Source organism: Mirounga leonina, unplaced genomic scaffold, assembly GCF_011800145.1.
Source record: "Mirounga leonina isolate KUSES-001 unplaced genomic scaffold, KU_Mleo_1.0 Mir_176, whole genome shotgun sequence".
In the NCBI taxonomy this organism is placed as follows: domain Eukaryota; kingdom Metazoa; phylum Chordata; class Mammalia; order Carnivora; family Phocidae; genus Mirounga; species Mirounga leonina.
The window spans coordinates 12940915-12962692 of NW_023270454.1; the positions used below are offsets into that span (position 1 = coordinate 12940915).

Here is a 21778-nt window from a genome sequence, read left to right on the forward strand (position 1 = left end):
AAAAAGAAAATCATACCCTCACTCTTTTCAGTGTTAACTAAAAATGTATTACTCCTTTCTTATTAAACATAAAATTGTATTTTTATTTAATTTTCAATGAGCATTTCTGCCTTTTCATTACAACATATTAGTCAGTACAGATGGCAAGATGGTGTGCATGAGAGCCTCCTGGGTACAATACACAAGTCCCAGTTGGAATGTTTCCAACAGGATGTAAACCATGGTCCACAAGTCTGTACTTTAAAAAACATATTACTTAGCACACTGCCAACAAATGTCAACACAAAAATACAGTGCTGTAATGACTTCACTCTGTAAAAGAAATGTACTGGCACATAAGTTTTCCTTAAAAAAGTAAAACAGAGTAAAGAAGTGTAATCATAGCATAAAAATAAGTATTTATTCAATATTGAAAAAACTCATATACCAAATGGAATTCAAATTCTTCATAAAAATATTGCAGTATATTAAAATTTATAGAGAATTCTTAAAATATACAACATGTACAGTAGCCAAAGGCCTAGAGAAGTTCACGCAGAAAATTCTATAACTGGTGATTTGGACATTTCAGTAACTCTGCGGTTTCTTCAAACCTGCAATACAACAAATAATATTAAGTAAAAAAAAAAAAGTTCATAATGAGGCATAGGATTTAAATGGCTGAAATTATGTTTTTGAACCTAAAATAAATTTCAGTATTTTTCTTATCTATAGGTATAAATAATAACTTAAGTAGATACTATGGCCAGAGGGGAGAAATAGCAACCAAAGTCAATTATGAGTCTTTAATTCTTAGAGTGTAAGTTATTTTAATAACTATGAAATTTCAAAACAATACAGTTCATTAAAGTAGTAGCCTGCATATTACTTACGCAAGTTCATTTCATATTTCCTTTTCATTGCTCTTTAATCATTTGTCGTTTCACATTTGTACAAGATACAAGTATCATTTTTAGCAGTGCTTTACCAATAACTGTCTGAAAGACTGGCAATATTTTAATAATACTTAAAATGTCTCCAAACCATCCACCGACATATATTATTTTCCTAAATCAGTAATCAAAAGTAGATAATACTCTTGATTAACTTTCAACCAAAAATATCTCTGCACTGTTTAATCCCACAATTAATTCCATTAACAATGTTTTACATCACTTGTTGGAAACCAAAACAGTGACTCATCTCACAAACACTTAACTGTAGGTGGATTTATTATCCACTAGAGTCCTGAAGGAAATTCCACACCTGATTGAGAGACCTTTAAGGTTTAAAACACATATGCACTTTCTATATATACTGTAATCCAATACAATTCCCTATAGAGAAATGAATTTCTGTTGCCCCTTTCTGTTACTTACATTTTTTTCATCCTTTCCATTTTCTGGATTGTTGTTTCCTTTAATTTAAAAAGCAACAAATTTAGGTGATTTCTCAAAGTAAACCATCATCAAAGATGGACCTTGAACATGTAAAACACACTCTAAAACACTGCATTAAGTACTATTTACTTATCATAAAGAATTTTTACGAGAGATTAAGATTTATAGTTTTGCTATTTTTCTTCCCAATGGCATCTCCAACTAAATCTAATGCTTGCTTGTTCTCCTGACCTTAGAAAGGAAATCATCTAAACAGTTGCCAGTTTTTCTTACCTCTGAATTCTCTTTCAAACCACAGTAACTACCAGTTGAGGTTCTGGGAGTTGAATCTGATGACACTGTACTATAGCCAGAGGATAGAGGAATACTTGTTTGCCTCTCATCTTTGCTTTTTCTGTCTGTGGAGAAATTCATTTTTAGGTTATCTTCCTTTCACAGTGGAGTCATATCTAAAAATTTTATGTATAAATTGAAGAAAAACAGATATTTTACTATGAAATGGCTACAGGTATAGATCCAGATAAATTTTTATTCTTTTAAGATAACGACCTAGACATAGAGATCTAGATGTTAAAAGTAGGCCAGTAAAAATGACAAAAGGTACTATTACCTTTATCACAGCAATCAATTGAATAAATAGACAAGTTCGTAAGTTTTAAGTATAAGCTACTGACTCAGGTATATTCCTTTCTTAAAGTGGTGGTAACTATTACTAACACTGACTATACTTTTTAAAAATCAAGAAACATTCTATCCTAAGTTAAAGTGTATGGAAAAAACAATGATTAAAATTCAGAGTTTACCGATTTCTTTTTTCCTAAAGAACTGAAAAAACTTCCAGTTCCAGTACGCTGATACCACTCATTCAACAAAATGATGGCAAATTTTTCCTACAACTCAATCAATTATAAACATCACAGATAAAACATGCTGCTATTAAATCATGCCCTATCTAGTAATTAACAATTACTGAACTGTAATTGAACACAAAATTTCATAAAAAATGAACATCATATGAGGCCACTTCATTACCGTGATGAAACAAAATAAGACCACCGTCATGTATGAATATGGACAGGGACACCATGTAAGCAGTAAACACACAAATGACCAGCTCTCCCAACTAACATGAGTGCTTCTTCTTTTCCACTGAAAATTTCAGCCCCCTTTTCATTCTTATCGGTCATCAAACTGTTCCTGCTTCCTGATAGCACCCAAACTAGAAGAACCATCACTTCTTTAATAAACTGTCTCCAAAATCACCCAACATAAACCCAATCCTTACAATAAAAGCCTCTTCTCACTGATTTTTTACCAAGACACAGAGATGCCTTACAGGCCCCCATGGAAACACATTTCTGATAAAAGGAAAAGAAATCACGGACTTCACAAAAACCATTCCCAACTTAATACAATCCTAAAGTCAGGTTGGTGAATTACTGCTCTCAACTTCCAAGTGAGATCAAACTCTGCTTCCATGTAGCATGTATATGTAAGGTGCAAAGTGTAAGAATTTATATATAAACTTGACTCTTTTAATTGATCACAGTTGGATGATAAACTCTGAGACCAGACATTTACCTTGTTCATAATCTATAAACCCATTTCAGATGGTAGCCTGTCTGCTCATCAGTCTAAGTCCTAGCACAGTGGCTTGAACTTGTATATGTGTTAGCTAAATGGGTTAAAGGTATGTTCTGTAATAATGTTAATAAAATTATAACCACGAAAATGCAAAAGCAAAGTTGGAAAAGGCAAGTTTTGTTTTGTTTTTTAAGATTTTATTTATTGTCAGAGAAAGAGAGAGAGCACAAGCAGGGAGAGCGGCAGCAAGAGAGAGAAGCAGGCTCCCTGCTGAGCAAGGAGCCCCATGCAAGATTTGATCCCAGGATCCTGGGATCATGACCTGAGCCAAAGGTAGATGCTTAACAGACTGAGCCACCCAGGCATCCCAGGAAAAGGCAAGGTTTTGCAAATAGCAGGCATTCAATATTCTTTCACTATATAAAAAATTGAGCTCCATTATATACAGATATTGGATAGAAATATAGGCCTAATTTCTGTCTGCTAGACAGAACACAAGGTAAGATCTTAATCTCAAGGATCTCAGAGTTAAGCTTTAGAATTTGTTGAATAAATGAATGAATGATAAATGCAAAGAGGAAACATTTTACCAATCTGAAATGTGTAGTCTAATAAATTTAGTGCCCGAACCACTATGTCATGTAAGATATGTAAGCTGGCTTTTTTAGCAATCCTAGGCTTCAGTACTCTGTAAGTTCAAAACTGTCTTTGTTTAGGGGTTCTGCAGTTTCTAAAAAATAAGGCTTTGGAATATTAAAATAGTCAAATACCTATATAAGTCATCATCCTGAAAACTCCTTATCATACCACCAATACCACTGCCATAATATTAGAACTTACCAGGATTCAGAATATCCATGTCATTACTAGATTCATAGTCTTCATTTGTTTCACTAAAGTCTATATATTCATTATTCTGGAAGAACGCAGATTAGTATTTAGAATAAAATGAAAAGAAAAATGTACTCGTTTTATATTCTTATTGTTAAGCATAAATATAAAGATGACATGATGAATGTTTAAACATTTTTAATTGAACCAGAAATTGAAATCCTAAGTAAATAAAAAAACAAATTTCTTAGATCTGACAAGGCCATGGCAAATTTGGTTAACCGTTTCTATGAAATCTATAATTTGATCAAAGTAAATGAGTGAAAACAGGAAGTCATGATTTTAATTTTTCCTGTCCATCTTTTCTTTTCCCTATAAAAATAGGCCATTTGTGTTATTAAAGAATATAACTTCAAGCTTCTCATAAAAATCAAACATTATCGGGCGCCTGAGTGGCTCAGTCAGTTGAGCGTCTGCCTTCAGCTCAGGTCATGATCCCAGGGTCCTGGGATCGGGTCCCGCATCGGGTTCAAGGCTCAGCAGGGAGTCTGCTTCTCCCTCTACCCTGCCCAGCCCTGATTTGTGTGTGCGTGTGCTCTCTCTCACAAAAATAAATAAATAAAACCTTAAAAAAAAAAATCAAACATTATCTTATTTTAAATGTTCAGAACTGTTCAAGTATTAACAGCTCTAAAAGCTGAACCTAGAGAGTTTTGCCAGGTTATCTTAGTTGATAAAGAGAAAAACAATAACCACAACAGCAATAAAATAGGCTGGACCTAAATAGGACCTCATTTCAACTAAACATTTTCCCACTACCTTAATATTATCTTAATTAGCTTTTCTAAAAGAATATACACTTAACAATGAATGAAAACTTGATTGTATCTGAGATATCCTATAAATGTTAAGGAAAGATAATACCTTTTTAGACAAAAGCATTTCTGTTTCAAGAAGAGTGACACGACTTAGAAGATTAGTCCACGTTTTTTCATTTACCATCACTCTTCCTTTCATTTTTTCTTCCAAAGAGTCTAATCTACTCTCTACCAAAGTCAGTTTCTGAAGCTTTTCTTGGCATTGAGCAAGCATAGTCTGTAGTGCAGTAATCTCAGGATTAATTTTAATATCCTAAAATGAACAGAGAGGTTAAAAATTATATTACACGAACTGAAATTCCTTTAAAACTCAATGTATCCCCATTTTCACTGCACTGTGTTATTTCAGTAGTTAACAACAGGCAGTATACCGTGAGAGTTGAGTGTGATTTGTAGAAGCAGAATGCCTGGACCCTAAAACTACCTCATCTGAGGTGTATGACCTTGGTGTCTCAATTTCCTTATATATTAAAAAAACAAACAAAAAAACCCCCAAAAAACCCCAGTACCTACTTTATGTGGTTCTTATGAGAATTTGCATAAAGCTCTTAGAACAACACCTGGTGGTAAGAGAAAACTGTCACTAACTTTTTTGTAATAGCCCCTAGCACAAAGCTAAGAGGGAGTGACAAAGAAATGACAGTGCATTGAGACTGTTCAGTTTGCTATAAAAAGAAAATAACCTTCATGACCACGTGGTAGTTTTTATAAGGGACAACTGTATACTGTGATGTACAGAAGTTACAAGAAACAGAAGAAAGACAGAAAATGTTTAGCAGGAGCAGTACAGACTAGACACTCTAATAGGGTCCATGGCAATAAAGTAAAAGAAAAAGTATTCTAAGAGTGAGAAAGGGATGGCAAGGGCCCAAAAAGGAAAATAAAATGGCAGGAATGTAGTTTTTCCATTCATTAATGAAGGGAATAGAGAGTAGAGAACCCTGACTGTACAAAGAAGTGTATCTCCATCTCTCACCAGACTGTAAATTCCCTGAAGCAAAGTACTATCTCTTATCCATCTTTTTCTTACCCATAACACCTGGCCCAGGACCCTAAACATAAGCAGCAAATAAATATCCATTGAATCCTATACAGTACACCTATTTATTCTTAAATAATGGTAACAAAGGTATTGTATTATGATAAATAATTCAAAAGGCTAGAGACATTCCAAAGTTTAGATGCTGAAGTAATCATGTACATCAAAGAAATACTGGCATCTGTTAAAGAAGTCCAAAATTCTTACTTGTTGTTCAGACTTGATTTCAGGGAACTTTATTTCAGGAAGCTTTATTTCAGTCGTCTTTAAGTCACACACATCAAATGTTCCACTAACATCTGTTACGGTACTTATCGTATCTTCAGGAATGTTAACACCATCTTCGTTATACAGGTGACGGATCACCACAGCTTTTTTCTGCATAGAGAGAAATATGTCAGAGCTGCTTAATGGTTTCCTCATATAACTATTTTAAACATAGACATAGTAACTTTGCAGAAGAAATATCCATCTTCCCTTTAAGATTTACCAAAGTTTAAATAACATATTAAGGTATATATCAAACACTATTGATTAAACTGTTATTACTATTACTAATATTTTCTGTGATGAAATTGTTGTTCTGATTTTTAAAGCATTCTTATGTACTAGAAAAATTGAAATACCTATGCAATGATGTCTGGGATTTGATTCCTATTGTTTCAGATTTGGGGGGAAAGATGCTAGAAAAGTGGTTACAATACAGATGAAACAAGATTAAGAAGGGGTTGATACACTGCTGATGGGAACAGATACGTTTTTTTAAAGATTATTTATTTATTTATTTATTTGACAGAGAGAGAGAGAGCGAGAGAGAGCACAAGCAGGGGGAGCAGCAGACAGGGGGAGAAGCAGTCTCCCCGCTGAGCAGGAAGCCCGATGCGGGGCTCGATCCCAGAACCCTGGAATCATGACCCGAGCCCAAGGCAGATGCTTAACCAACTGAGCCACCCAGGCACCCCGGGAATGAGTACTTTTATAAATGTTTGGAACATTTCATAATAGGTTGCCACATAATTAACATATAATCAAGAACTGGCTCTGTGAGGAGGACCCATTACAATTTTTTTTCTAATAAAAAAGCCAGAAAATATTAGACCTTCAGCTAATAATTCAAACTTAATAATAACAAAGGGAAAGTCCTAAGAGTAAGGCATGAGGTCAAACCATGCATTCACACAAGACTCTTCTCAGCCTACTTCCTTTACTATAGACAGACTGCATATGCACTATAAATATGTCATATAATGTAAGATAGAATTCACAAATCACACTCTATAGAAGGTATTGGGAAAAGAGACCATTGGCTTTAGTATTGACTCAATCTCTGCCTATAAAGTACTGATTCCAACTTTTCTAAGTTGGAAAGGCTATTTATTTCCAACTTTTCTAAGTTGGAATACTTTATTTATTTTTTAAGATTTTATTTATTTACTTGACAGAGAGACAGTGAGAGAGGGAACACAAGCAGGGGGAGGGGAGAGGGAGAAGCAGGCTTCCCGTGGAGCAGGGAGCCCAATGCAGGGCTCGATCCCAGGACCCTGAGATCATGACCCAAGCCGAAGGCAGTTTCTTAACTGAGCCACCCAGGCGCCCCATAAGTTGGAATACTTTTTTTTTTTCTTTTTTTTTAAAGATGTATTTATTTATTTGACAGAGAGAGAGGCAGCGAGAGAGGGAACACAAGCAAGGGGAGTGGGAGAGGGAGAAGCAGGCTTCCCACGGAGCAGGGAGCCCGACGTGGGGCTCGATCCCAGGACCCCGGGATCACGACCTGAGCCGAAGGCAGACGCTTAACGACTGAGCCACCCAGGCGCCCCAGTTGGAATACTTTTAAAAGTCACTCAAATTTCTGAAAAGATCTGGTGTCATTGATTAAATTTTGATTAATAACAAAGAATACTTGTTTTAAGAAAACTAAAAACAAGTTTAGGGTGCCTGGGTGGCTCAGTCCTTAAGTGCCTGCCTTTGGCTCAGGTCATGATCTTAGGGTCCTGGGATCAAGTCCCACGTCGGGTTCCCTGCTCAGTGGGCAGTCTGCTGCTCCTTCTAGCCCTCCCCCCTCCCACCCACTCTCTCTCTCTCATTCTCTCTCTCAGATAAATAAAAAATCTTAAAAAAATAAAAAGTTTAATGCCTTGAAATTTTGCACCTTATTAGGACAATTTAGATTATTACTCAGCACCAAAACTGAAATAGAAGATTGAAAAATATATTTAGCATATAAATAATATTTAGTTATACTAGTTATAATAATTATTATAACTAATATATTATATAATACTGTATATTATAATATATATCATACAACTAATATATTATATTAGTTATAATAATAGCTCATATTTAGTAAGTGCTTACAATGCCTGTGCTAAGCACAGGAAGGTTACAAAAAAGCAGTATAAGAAAATTCCTGTTTATATAAATTCGAGCTGGGGAAGGATACTGTATATAAACCACTTAGAAATTAGAAAATAAAATTGTGTAAAACTAACAAGTTAGGTAAGTTAGAGATTCAAGTGTACAAGAAGTATGGGCACTTATTCAGAAACCATGTATCTTTTAATTCCTTTTCTTATTGCTCTTATTACCTGTAGCAAAACAGTTATATTAAAAAAAAAGTAACATTTCCCCTTCAGTAAAATGTTAACTTTTTTATAAGCGCATAAAAGTATCTCTTTAATAGATTCTATTAATACAACTCATGCAGTTTGGACTGGGGAGAAATAGTTCTCTAGATTTTACTTCAGCCAGAAACTATTCATATCTTTTATCTAATGATACCTTATTTATCTGATATGCTATCTTTTGATCTCAGAAATGGTTTGCCCAAAGTGGAACACAGCTGAAAATATACTAATTGTTTTAAAGTAATATTTTGCCTTCAATGTCTCTTGGAGATAGAAACGCTATCTCTAAATGCACTGGACTCATTCAGCCACTAGTATTCCAAGGAGACAGGGTAGGTAAGATATTTATTAACAAAGAGAAAATATTCAAAAACCTACCCCAAAACCAGATTATAGGTTTAAGGACTATCAATCACTGGATAATATACCCTATCACTATAGCTAATGGAATGCTCTTCATACATTCCCATGTTTTAGAAAGACTAGATACATAATTAAGAGTACATGTCAAGACCACATAATACAGCGTTTCCAAATCACTGTGTTCTACCTGGGAAGTGAGGCAGAAGTAGGGATTAGAAACATAAAGAGAAAAATTGTTCAATTTTACATTTCTATCTTCTTATAATGTGAGGACTGTCCGCCAGATAATATAGTATACATTGTTGAAAATCCTTATGCTATATCTGACTAAAATGTTTTACTAGCTACTAGTCAGAAAAGTGAAACTTGTACATTAATTAGGTAGATAATTCTTAGCACTGACACATTTTCTTTGTATTTTCTTACCTTTCCTGAAGTCATAAACCTGCCAGTGATGTCAATGCCAACAGGTTCTGTGGATGTTTTCTCAGTGCTTGAAGAAGGTTCTGACTTAACTGAACTGATTTTCTTTCTTTGTTGTGATGGAATCTTAAAAAAAAAAGTATTAAGACTTAATTTTATGTGAAAGCTGACATATTTAAATTATATAATTTAAATTTTCATATATGAAATATACAACTGCCAAATGGTAAGACCCTAATGAGACATGTCTTTTGAAAACTAAAGAAGTGAGGAAAATGTGTTATGTTTGAACTGTTAGCTTAGGACTAGTAGCTCAAAGTCACAAATGTGTGAAAACAAGTGACCAGTATTTAAAAGAAACATCAGGTATATGGTTACCCAAATCTGTGAACAATGCAGTAACTGTATTTCTGTGTTAGTCTATCTAGGGTATTGACTTTATATGTTAAGATGCTGGGCCACTTGGAATAAGTTAACATCGATTAATAAAATTACCTTCTCAAGACCACTCAATTCCTTGTGCTTTTTCATCACACAATTCAAAATATCACAAACAATTTGGATTTTCCATTCTGCAAATCCACATTGGAGAAACTGCTTTTTTGTCAAGATTGGTTTATAATTAAATTGATCACGAAGAAGCTGTAAAGAGGGAATAGATCAAAATCCAAAATGATAAATGGCCACCTGCTCAGGAACGTAATAACATCTCTGAGAGGAGAAGGAGGATCATGCCAGTAGATTAAAGGCACTAAAGAGATTCATAGGAGTGGTGTGAGTCATGACCTGGTAGGAGAGGTATTCACGTAGAAAACAGCTAGGTAGGAAGTAGCAGAGAATAGATGGCTGTCTAAGGAGATGAAAAAATATAGCCAATGATCAAAAAGTTCAAACATCCTCATTGGTACTAGAAAAAATCCTTAACTTACTAGATAATAAAGAATACCATACCAGATGTCAGAAAACCATAATTTATTTCTTACATGACATGATTTATTAGATAAGTCAGTAGTCCTCTGAGTTTCAATATCTCATTTGTAAATGAGAGAAATAGTCTAACTAGACCAGCAATTTTCAAAGCCTATATTATAAAATCCTAGGATTTCTTAGAAGTGCTTCTTAGGTTTCCATGGAAGCTTGCTGGGGTTAGAGGCAAAGACAGGGAAGATTAAACAGACTCTATACACATAAAAGCTCCCATTTCATCAAATGTAATTCACTACCTAAAAAAAAACTGATTTGATAGATGGGTTTTACTATTTTAACAGTGAGAAAACCAGTGCTTGAGTAAAAATTAACGATAATCTGGAGGTATTCTTTAATCTTATGAGATGAAGTTCAGTATACACAGAGTACAAATGTAGATACTGGAGTAGATATAAGACATGGTCCCAGACCTCAAGGAACATAAAATCTCAAAGTTTTAGTTCCCTCTAATTAAATTAATCACAATTCTATAAACCACAAACTACTCAAAGTCACATTTCTAACTTCTGCCAACATGCCAAATTATACTGAAATTTGATATAAAAAGAGCAAATGGTAACCAATGACATTTTACCAACTGCCACTTATTAGATTATAAAACATAAAGGGAGCTTAAATTATCTTGATTATAATAGGGACTGCATCTAAATGAGAAATGCATATGAAAATACTGTCAACTATATGTGTTGCACATATATAAGGGGTTATTATAAAACATTACTCTTAAAAATCATCCAATGACTTCTGAAATTATTTCATAAATTCAAAAATACCTTATAGACAGTATCTATAAAGCGCAAGTCATTCTTCGCTATGAGCTCTATATTGGATTCCATCAGAAGTTCTGCTACATAAGGTGAATATGAGGTAAGGGAATAGCTAATGATGGGCAAGGATGCTGCTGTATCTCCCTTTACCAAACTGTTTGGGAGAAAAAGAAAAAGATATTTAATGAGCATAATTATACAAAGTTAGATAAGAAAGGCAATATAAAATATGATGTCAATAATTTTGTAAAGTAACACTCCAGCCAAATAATTAGGAGATAAAACCCTCTAGGTTCCATCCCCTACTCTAACTCAGTATAGCCAAATTACTATGAAATAAGTTTATTTTCTAAAACAGTTAGCTCTTTAGTAACAGTACAGTCTATTCACCACAGTATTTGAATTTCCAAAGCTTAGCCTTATTTGATCAGTCCATTTTCTCTAAACAAATGTACCACCTTATAGTGCTTGAGTACACTTTATGGTTTTGCAAACCCTTTTTATATTACCTCATTTGCTCTTTACAATAAACCTGTGAAGGTAAAATATCATGAATTCTATGTTACAGAGGGGAAAATAGGGCTGGAAAAGGCATCTACGGTAACTGGGCGTATCAGTTTGCAATCTTCCACTTGTATCAAGTTCAGTAGAAATCTGTGTCTTAGTAGAATATGCTAATTTCCCCAGTCTAGAAAGGTATCCCATTCTTTTCTGCCTGTTATTCACTCTTTTTTTTTTTAAAGATTTTATTTATTTATTTGAGAGAGAGCACATGAGAGGGGGGAGGGTCAGAGGGAGAAGCAGACTCCCCGCCGTGCAGGGAGCCCGATGTGGGATTCGATCCAGGGACTCCAGGATCATGACCTGAGCCGAAGGCAGTCGCTTAACCAACTGAGCCACCCAGGCGCCCCTGTTATTCACTCTTATAAATTATTTGGCAAGGGACGCCTGGGTGGCTCAGTCAGTTAAGCGTCTGCCTTTGGCTCAGGTCATGATCCCAGGGTCCTGGGATCGAGTCCCACATCAGCTTCCCTACTCAGTGGGGAGCCTGCCGCTCCCCCTGTTTGTGCTCTCTCTCTGACAAATAAATAAAATCTTTAAAAAAAAAAAAGAACTCTCAAAATAAATAAATAAATAAATTGGCAACTCTCAAGCCTTCCAGGAAGCCATCCTCAATTTCCTGATCCACACTGATCTCTTACAGAATGAGTCTCAGGGCATTCAGTGTCTGGTGCCTCATGCTCTGTCCTGTACTGTTTTCTACTTGTCTACACATATGGACCTTATTTTCTCAATGTGAAGTACCTTCACTGATTCTCCCACAACAAAGCAAGGAGGTATTTGTTCAATTAGCCAGTTATACGTGTTCAACTGACATAAAAATGCACTTACAGAAAACATTTGTTTTCCACAAAATTCAAGACATACATAAATTTCCCCATCCTCACCCCAATTTTTTTTAAAAGGCAGAGAACAAGTATATAATGCTAGAATTACATTTTATTTAAGGACAAATATAAATTGTTTCTTCTATATTTATGGGTACAGTAATACTCTACCCAGTGAGAAAACTGCTCTGGCAACCTTGTCCATTAATTCAAAACAGGAAATGAAAACAATACTTTTGAACAGCAAAATCTGTCCATTTTATGCATTCTGACTAGAAGACAGCCGGGGTCTACATTTAATACCTCTTGTTTTAATTTAAAAATCTTAATTATCCAGTTTCTAGGGACTTTGATTAGAAATAGTAATAAAACAGATATTATAAACTGGCACACTGACACAAAAGGGAGATGCTGAAAAAAGGTTAAAAATGGATGAGAAATATAAGAATCAAAATGTGTGTGGGGGGAGTATGTATGTGGGTGAGGGGGGTAACCTGAATAAGCAGCAGCAAGTAGTGTTACTTACTTCAATAGACCCTGCAGAGTGCTATGTTGTGAAATAGTCTGAAAATTACTGTTCTTAATGATCCTCTTCAGTCAGTTAGAAAATCAAATGTTTAGATTCCAAACTCAAAAGACAGGAGAATAATCGGTATATTTTCCAAGTATTCCTACCCAGAATGTATCTTAAAATGATGCTTCAAGTGGTAAGAAGAAAATGTGGCTCTTCAAACTGGTTAAGTCCCAGCAAGACAAGAAAGTAGAGATGTACCTGTTGTAAGCAAGCAGGATGATTGGTACCTGCTGTGGAGCGCCTTCTGATTCTCACACAGAAGGCCTGGCATCGGTTATTAGAGCTCAGGTTTCTCCCACGGTCCTCACTATCCTTTCATTTTGCCATCCCTTGGGGTTACAGATCTCCCTACAGTCCATCCACACGTATATGTAAAGCACATCCCTAGAACATCCACTCTTACATGTCATGCACATTATTCTAGGATTCTCTTTTTTTACTGTTTAACCAAGTTTTACTCTACTACTTGAACATATAGCTAATCTGGACTTGTCCCTTGATGCATACTCATTGAATAAATGTCTAGTTAGCTACTAACATGTGCCAGGCTCAATTCTAGATGTGAGGATATTGCAATGAACAAAACAAAGTACCAGTCTTCAGCTTATATTCTAGTGGGGAATACTTTCAATGAATAATCCCAGGTAAGAAGAAAAAAAAATATTAAGGGATAGAAGATGAGAAGGGTACCATATTTAGATTAGCATGAATACAGAAGAAATGCATGTTGCTACATACTACAAAGCCAGTCAGTCCTATTTGGAAAGTGAAAACTACAGTGAAAGGTTCAAGTGGGGTCTATCAAATGAGTTAGCTTAATAACCATCTTTGCACATGGTGTAAGTTGTCATAAGAAGCCCATTAACCAGAATCTTCCACATCAAAAATACCATCTAACTGACTGTGAGAAGACAGCAAATTATATAATTAATGAGATCCATTGTACTTTAATGAGTTAAAAAGTTGTATAGAAACCATATCTTGTACAGATGTATATTGTGGTTCTACTTCTAAAAGGTGTTTTAAACCTCAAGTTAGAATTTTTCATTGATTCATACTTATAAAAACACTCCTGTAATTCCCTGCCTTCTAAAATATTTTAATCATTTCAAGGAAAATTTTAAAACAACCCAGGTAAAATTTGTCTCTATTTAGATACACCCCCAATGTTAAATCTTACCTCAAATAATTATCAAAAAGAAAACAAATAAGTTTGATACAGAGCTTACCCAACACAATCCACCTCTTGAGGATAATTTAGTGAGCGAAGCACTTGTTCTAGGTTCCGTAAGCTTCTTTTTAAGTCACCTGTTGCCATTATTTAACATTACATTCAGCTCCAGCTTTTGAAATAATCTAATTTTTCACCTAAAAATAAAAATCCATAAAACACTGGTTAAGTCTATTTCTGAATCTTTATTTTGTTCACATCTCTTACAGGCACTAAACTTATTTATCTTATCTTAGCTATTTCTGTGCTAACTTATCTTCCCTACTGCTCCAGTACGATCGTCTATCTATAGTATATTCCCAAATATAAGATATGCTTTTTCCCCCAAATACTTCCCTTACAAAAAAAAAATGTTTGCCTTATGTTCATATTCTTACAATGTGTCTCATGATATTCTCCCAAATTGTTTATTCTGAACAAAGTACCATTTGGGAAGAGAAATCAACCTGAAATAATATCCATCAATGACTATTTTAGATGCTTATAATGGTTACATAATAAACTCAGTAAAAAAATGGAGACAAAGGAATTTATTACAGATGTAGTCATTACTTCCAGGGCTTTGACCTCATAGTTGCCAAAAAGATGCTTTGCTTAAAAAATAAAAACAGATGAGTTAAAAAAAATTTAGGATTTGGCTTGTAAAATATGGTGGATTAAGTGCATGTTATCTTTATTTCTTTTGTTTTAAACATCAGTAAAATGAAAGTAAATGATTAAAAACCATATATACTCACCAGGGCAAAATGAATTAGAGGGGATTCCACATGACAGGAGAAGTATCAACAAAAGTTTGGAAGATGGAAAGCAGATGAATAAGTGAAAACCAACCTAGCAGAGCAGAGACAGGCTAATTTTATCTGCCCATTTAAGAGGAAACAAACAGCAGCAAGATAAGTTCAGAAATGAGGGGCCCTTAATGCTTATGAAAGGATAAGGGGTAAGACCAAGGGGGCTGAAATAAGGATGATTATTCGAAAGTCCATGTAAGGAGCTACTAAACCCTAGATTTTTACTTTCCCTCCTCCCTCACCCCCTCCCACATATTTTGTTCAGCTAGGCAACTACCTCTCTGCATCCCCAGGTTTACCAATGAGTTTTTAGATAATATCAGAGCCCAATCAATAAATTTTTAAATAAGCTGTACATCATTAAAATTTAAAACTTCTTTTCTAAAAAGACACTGTTAAAAGAATGAAAAGATAGTTCACAGACTGGGAGAGAATATTTACAAAACACATTGAATAAAAGACTTGTTCCCAAAATAGACAAAGAACTCTAATAAAAGAAAAAAAACAAAAACAAAAACAAAAACCCAGCCAATTAAGAAATAGGCAAAACATCTGAACATTCATCTCACCAAAAAAGACATACAGATGACAACAATCATATAAGATGCTCAGTATTACATATCATTAGGTGATTGCAAATATAAAAAAAGAGAGAGAGATACCACTACAGATAATGGCTAGAATCCAAAAAACTGATTATACCAAATACATATGGGATATGGAACAACAGAAACTCTTACTTACTGCTGGAAGAAATGTAAATGGTATAATCATTTTGCAGGACAGTTTAGCAGATACAAAGCTAAACAGTCTTACCATACAATCAGCAATCATGCTAACAAGGTATGTACATATACTATCTTGCACACGAATGTTTATAGCAGCTCTATTCATATCGTCAAAAAGTGAAAGCAACCAAAATGTCCTTCAGTAGGTGAATGGATGAAAAAAATTGTGGTACATACATACAACAGGATATTTAGTCAGCAACAAGAAAATGAGCAGCAACAAAAAGACATGGATGGACCTTATTGCATCTTCCTAAGTGAAAGAAACCAGTCTGAAAAGGCTACATACTGTATGATTTTAATTATATGACATTCTGGAAAAAGCAAAACTGTAGTGACAGTGAAAACAACAGAGATCAGGGGTTAAACAAGGACTCAGAGGGAAGGAGAAGAGAGGGTTGAATAAGTAAATGTAGGGAAATCTTTGAGGGTAGTGAAAGTATTCTGTATGATACTGCAGTGGTAGATACATGACAGTATGCATTTGTCAAAACCCATAAAACTGGATAGCACAAAGAGAACCCTAAGGTATGCAACCTTTAAAAAACCCATTTAGAAGCTGGGAAACCCCAGGACAGAATGCAGACTGTAACAACAGAATCTAACTGTATTACCAGTGTGTGAAACAACCTCATAGAAGCGGATGGGTGGACAAGGTGCTAAGTAACTTTGTAAATGAGTGCAATATACTTGCATATAAACACTGTATCCTAGTTTATAAAGTTGTTTCCCAGGTACTTATGAATTAATTAATTCTGATACTTCTATGCATACACACTGGAATTGAACAATTAAGTAAACATATGGCAGAACAGAAGTTGAAGTTTCTTACTGCTAGAGTGGGAATTTATAGAAGAGTAAGGAGAGGAGACTAGAATGAGCCATGCCTGCCTAATCGATCAGAGTTAGAAAATTCCAGGATGAAGTCATGTTCAGCTTAATATAAATAAAGACAGTTATATACTGAAGGATTTCTAGATATGTGTATATAGACAGCTAGTATACATGTATTTCCTTTCTCTGCCAGCTGAAAGTGATTAAAAAAAACAACAACACCTCAGCAGTAAAGAGCACACCTCACATTCAGATCTTAGTGTGTATAATGTTCTCCAATAAAAGAAACCAGGACTCCCTGTAGAAATGGTTAAATTCTAAGACTGGAACAGAACATATACAAGATGAGCCTGATGTATTACATAGTTCCAGAAAGTGAGAAAGTACACACACAAACCAATCCCAAAGTGATGGGGTATGTCAATAGGACATAGAAGACAAATGAAACAGTTCCCAATGGTCAAAGGCAAAACTACCTGAACAACAAAATTAATTTAATACTATTGGATTATAATCCAAAGTATAAGCAAAACAAAAAATGAATTACTATGATTCAGTGTATTAACAAATAAAGGAGAAAATGTTATCATTTCAATACATTTCATAAAATTCAACATTCATTCGTAATATAATTCTTAGAACATTAGAAATAGAAGGGAACTGTGTACATTTGATGAAGGATATCTACAAAAAAAAAAAAAAAAAAAAAAAACCTACTGCAAACATCATACTTCAAAATAACAGAAGCTTTGTTCCTGAGACTGGGAATGAATCTTGTTCCCTCATCATTTCTCTTCAACATTGTACTACAGGTCATAGACAGCACAAAAATGCAAGAAGAAATAAAAGGAATAAACACTAAAAAGGAAAAAATAAAATTGTCCTAATTCACAGATGACATAATTGTATATGAGTCCAAAAAAAATAAGTGAATTTAGCAAGGCTGCTGCTGGGTAGAAGGCCAGTACATAAAAATCAGTTGTATTTCTCTGTATCCCTCAAGTAATTATATAATTTTTAAAACAAACTTTCTATGTATAAACCAAGTAGTCTCAAAAGGATCATAAACATGTGAATAAATCTAGAAAAGATGTATAAGACCTCAAAACAAAAAACCCTAAAACTTTATTGAGATGTATTAAAGAAGCCCTAAATAGAAAAAGTATACAACTTGTTTAAGAATTGGAAGACTCAAAAAATTGATCCACAGATTCAATGAATTCCCCCTACCCCCCCCCAAAAAAAAATCTCTCAAGGTTTTTGGTTTTTTTTTTTGATGGAAATTGACAGGCTGATTCGAAAATGTATCCAGAAATGCAAAAGATAAAGGATAACTAACACAATCTTGATAAAAATCAAAATTGGAAGATTTAACCACTGGATATCAAGACTCATTATAAAATTACATTTGGATTTAGTGAAAATATGTACAAATAGAACAATGGAACAGAAGAGTCCAGAAAAAGACCATGCATATATTGACGCTAGATTTATGACAAAGTTGACGCTGAGTAGCCCTGGAGAAAGGATGGTGTTTTTCAATAAATGGTACCATGTCAAATATCCAGATACAATAAATAAATCTTCACCCCTTGATGTAAATGGTACCTCACATCTTTTACCAAATTAATTCCAGGTTTATTGAAGACCTAAACATAAAATGTAAGACAACCAGGCTTGCTGGAGATCATAGAGGAGAATATCTTTGATCTTCAGGTAGAGAAAGATTTCTTACCTTATGACTGTTAAAATGAACCACCTTAAAATTAGCAACTCTGTTCATCAAAAGACACCTTCAAGAGAGTGGAAAGATAAGCCACTGAAAGAAAATGATGCTGTTGATCTATAAAACCAACAAAAAGATTCATATCTAGATTATGTAAAGAATTTCCTTCAAAGCAAAAAGAAAAGGAAAATCAATAGAAAACGGGAAAGAGACCTGAACAAGAACTTTACGGAAGAGTAAGCAAGTGAAAAGACATTCAATCTTATTTATCATTAGGAAATTCCAAAGTAAACCCAAAATGTGAAACTCACACAATGCTCTGGAAGGGTAAATTAGCACAATTACTTTAGAAAACTTTATGGCGTTATCTGCTAAAGCTGACATATAAAGGGCCTACGAAATAGGAATACAACTCCAGAGAATATATGTACGAAACAGAGTATGGTATGTACATGTGCACCAAAAGACAGGAACAATATTTGAGATTTTAAATAAAATAGTTCATTTTTTAAATTCCAAAGAAAATACCATGGCATTATATTTTTAAATGACTCATTGTATGGTGTAGGTCTTTTATTAAATTCTCAAGATTATTCCCCAAAAAGGTTCATATAATAAATACTGACAGGTAAATAAATGGTTAAGAATCTTTGCTAGAAAGAGCTAAAAGGCTACTAAACTATAAGTCTAGTCAATCAGTAAGGCAAAGCCCAATAACACACTTAAAAGAGATCTATTTGCAACTGTTCATGGACACTTCATAGAAGGAAAATATGTAACAATACCTTGAATAATGAATCCTCTGGGACCGAAGCTCCTTTAAAATGAAGTCATTGACATTAAAAACAAAACAGAACAATTCATAAATCAGATAGAGTTAGTATAATCTTTTCCCCCAGTCAACATTCTAGTAGTTGCCCAGGATACAAAATAATTCCTTACACACTTTCTCTGTATTTATGCATAACTAGAGGTAATAAGGTCAGCAATTTGCAAAATCCTAAATTTAGTAGGTTTTCTATTTTAAGCCCCTAGCTACTGAATTCTGCTTCCCCCTCTCTTTAGGAACACAGTATCTTCCTGTTCCAAGACTCCTCTCCTTTAGCAACATGGTAAAGAACAGGTTATTGAGTATAATTTATATATTCAGGCACAGATTTTAGTATTTTTCCATTAATCAATTACTTCTAAATATTTACATTTTTAGGCAGAGGGAATTTCAGGTACTGCCAAATGGGAGATAACTAGAAAAAGAGGAAGTGATCCTGAAATCACGTTATACAAAATATTGGCCAAGAGAATAAGCCTTATTTAACATCTTTCAGGATGACTAGGGGAGAGATGGACATAGGGAAGCAGTAAGAAAGGACTTCCCAAGACCAGCCTTTACTTTCCTGGGAAAGATGAAGTGGGAACTAATCTGGTTGTAACTGCAAAAAAATGTATTCTTAGGTACTGCCACTGGCCAATGTAGTATTGTATTAAATTCCAGACCCACCTATCTTAATATGATTCTTCTAGGGTACCTTTTCCTCCTAAGACATTCTAAAACTTTAATATAAATTGTATCTCCCTCCACAAACTTTAATTCTTCCAAATGTATATTCCATGTTTCTAGTACATGTAATTTTGTTTTATTTAACACTTTATGGTATCTTTCCTTTCCCTGAAGTCCTGAAACATATATCAATGTCTCATATTATTTCTACCTCTGATAATGGACTTTCTGACAACAAAGTATGTCCTTGGAACACATCCTCTTCAGTATCAGCAGAATAAGTATTTTGAAGAAGAGTAAGATACAAGTACAGGTTGGATCTGTAGGTGAAGGAGATAATAAAACAGGATAGAAAAAATAAAGGGATAAATAAAAGTGAGAATTGTACAAAAAATGACAGCTACTGTTCCACATTTTCATGAAAGACTTTGCTAAATCTACTATAAAAGTGAAAAACACTAAGACATTAAAAGAAGACAATCTACAAGTTATGCACATTTTAGCACAGTACTTTAAGAAATGAAAAAATAACTTATATTTTAAAAATGATTAATGTTTTCACTTTTAACCCTTATCAAAAGAAATTAAGAGAAAGGAGTCATTACTCCGCTTGTAGCATAGTTTCAACCATTAAGATGGACTCAATACTGCTTCCTAGCATCCTCTCTGGAGTTCTCTCTGCAAGTCAGACCTGTTCAACTAAACTTATTGGGGGAGACGTAGTGAAAAAGGTATACAGTAGCAGTTTATGATTTTTTTTTTTTTTGCAGTTTATGATTTTTAATCTAGCTCAATCTCATTGCGATTAGAGGTCTTAAAGGATGCCTCTGAATGGACTGCCATTGAACTGAGAGTGATTTTTCTTCAGAATGAAGCAAGTACACTGACTTTAATTATTACGGTCCATGGCTAAGAGTTTGTGACGTATCTTGCAACACTACATATTATTTAAAAACCGTGTATCAAAAATAGAGTAGATATGAGGTAAAATTAAGTTTATGAAATTTTCTCAAAAGATATTAGCGGAAATACTGCTCTAAGAGATAGGTAGAAAGGTCTGTAAAAGGGAAAACACAGAAAATTGGGGAGAAAAAGGGGGTACGGGACAAGAATAGAGCTCAGTAGGACTGCTGTGTTCACCTAAAACTGCTCACAAATACAAAATATTCGTGGTTAATTTTAGAAAAATAGTCCTGTGTACCTATAATTTCGGAATCAAAATGCCAAGATTGATTTTTTTCGCAGCGAGGGGAAAAAAAAAGTAAGTTGTCTAGAAGGTAGAGAAATACGGAAACCCAAGGAAAGGCAAGCAAGGAAAACTCACTACTTTCACCCCTTCCTTCTAGTCAGCGTTTCGAAGTAGGATCTTTCCTTAGCTCATAGGTTCCAACTGAAGGAATCAGTCTGTAACTTCCCAACCCTACCCCTAAACTGAGAGAATTCGCTGCCACGATTCTTCTTATTCCGCTGTTTATCATAAGGCTGTACCAGCTGGGTATATAGGCAAGGCAGTATCTAGGACTCCCCTCCCTCCATTTGATTTGAAAGGATGAAAAGGCAGACCTGGTCATCCGCTCCCGCCCGTGGTCTCGGTAAGGGCGGCGGGGAGAGGCTTCCCCTGCTTAATCTGGGGCGCACTCTCACCAGCCTCCCCAGCAGCCGCCAAGCAAAGAAGAGGGCCCCGAAGGCCTCTGGCCCCGCACAGCAGGGAGAGGGGGAGGCAGCATATGCGACCAGAGGTAGCCACCGGGACCCAGCCTTCAGCAGCGAGTCACTGCGACCGGACGCTTGCACCTGGGCGCACCCCCCGAGTCGACCGTTTGTATTTAAACAGCGGGTCGAAGCCCGCCACGCGCCGCGGGAAGACCTTACAAGCTGCCGGCTCCTCGGTGCTTCACGATTCCTCGCTGCAGATTCCACACCACGTTTGTCCAGACCACTGTGGAGACTGACTCTGCGGAGAGGTTTTTCAACGGCCTGTCCGATCCCAAGTTGCAGAATAAAAGTTTGTCTAGTGTTGATGTTTAGAGTGGCTCGGGGTGCTATGTGAGAAACAGGGAATCTTAG

At 35.1% G+C, this 21778-nt stretch overlaps 1 protein-coding gene across 7 annotated transcripts; it reads right to left on the reverse strand.

Annotated features, from left to right (window-relative positions):
* Positions 1–352: 352 nt before the first annotated feature.
* On the reverse strand, positions 353–21664 carry CEP44 (centrosomal protein 44). 7 transcript variants are annotated; one of them, XM_035022685.1, is made up of 13 exons: positions 21275–21577; positions 19923–20031; positions 18999–19030; positions 14073–14211; positions 10888–11035; positions 9623–9769; positions 9131–9253; positions 5919–6089; positions 4719–4925; positions 3804–3879; positions 1653–1777; positions 1359–1396; positions 353–593 (listed from the first exon to the last, which is right to left on the reverse strand). In XM_035022685.1, exons 4-13 carry the CDS (start codon positions 14159–14161, stop codon positions 545–547), a joined length of 1173 nt encoding a protein of 390 aa, XP_034878576.1. In that variant the 5' UTR covers positions 14162–14211; positions 18999–19030; positions 19923–20031; positions 21275–21577; the 3' UTR covers positions 353–544. The 7 variants fall into 7 exon arrangements, with proteins under 7 accessions (XP_034878576.1, XP_034878578.1, XP_034878579.1 ...); XM_035022687.1 differs by lacking the exon at positions 21275–21577 and adding an exon at positions 14812–14905 and having other exon boundaries at positions 19923–21259; XM_035022688.1 differs by lacking the exons at positions 19923–20031; positions 21275–21577 and adding an exon at positions 21584–21664.
* Between the last annotated feature and the right edge of the window lie 114 nt (positions 21665–21778).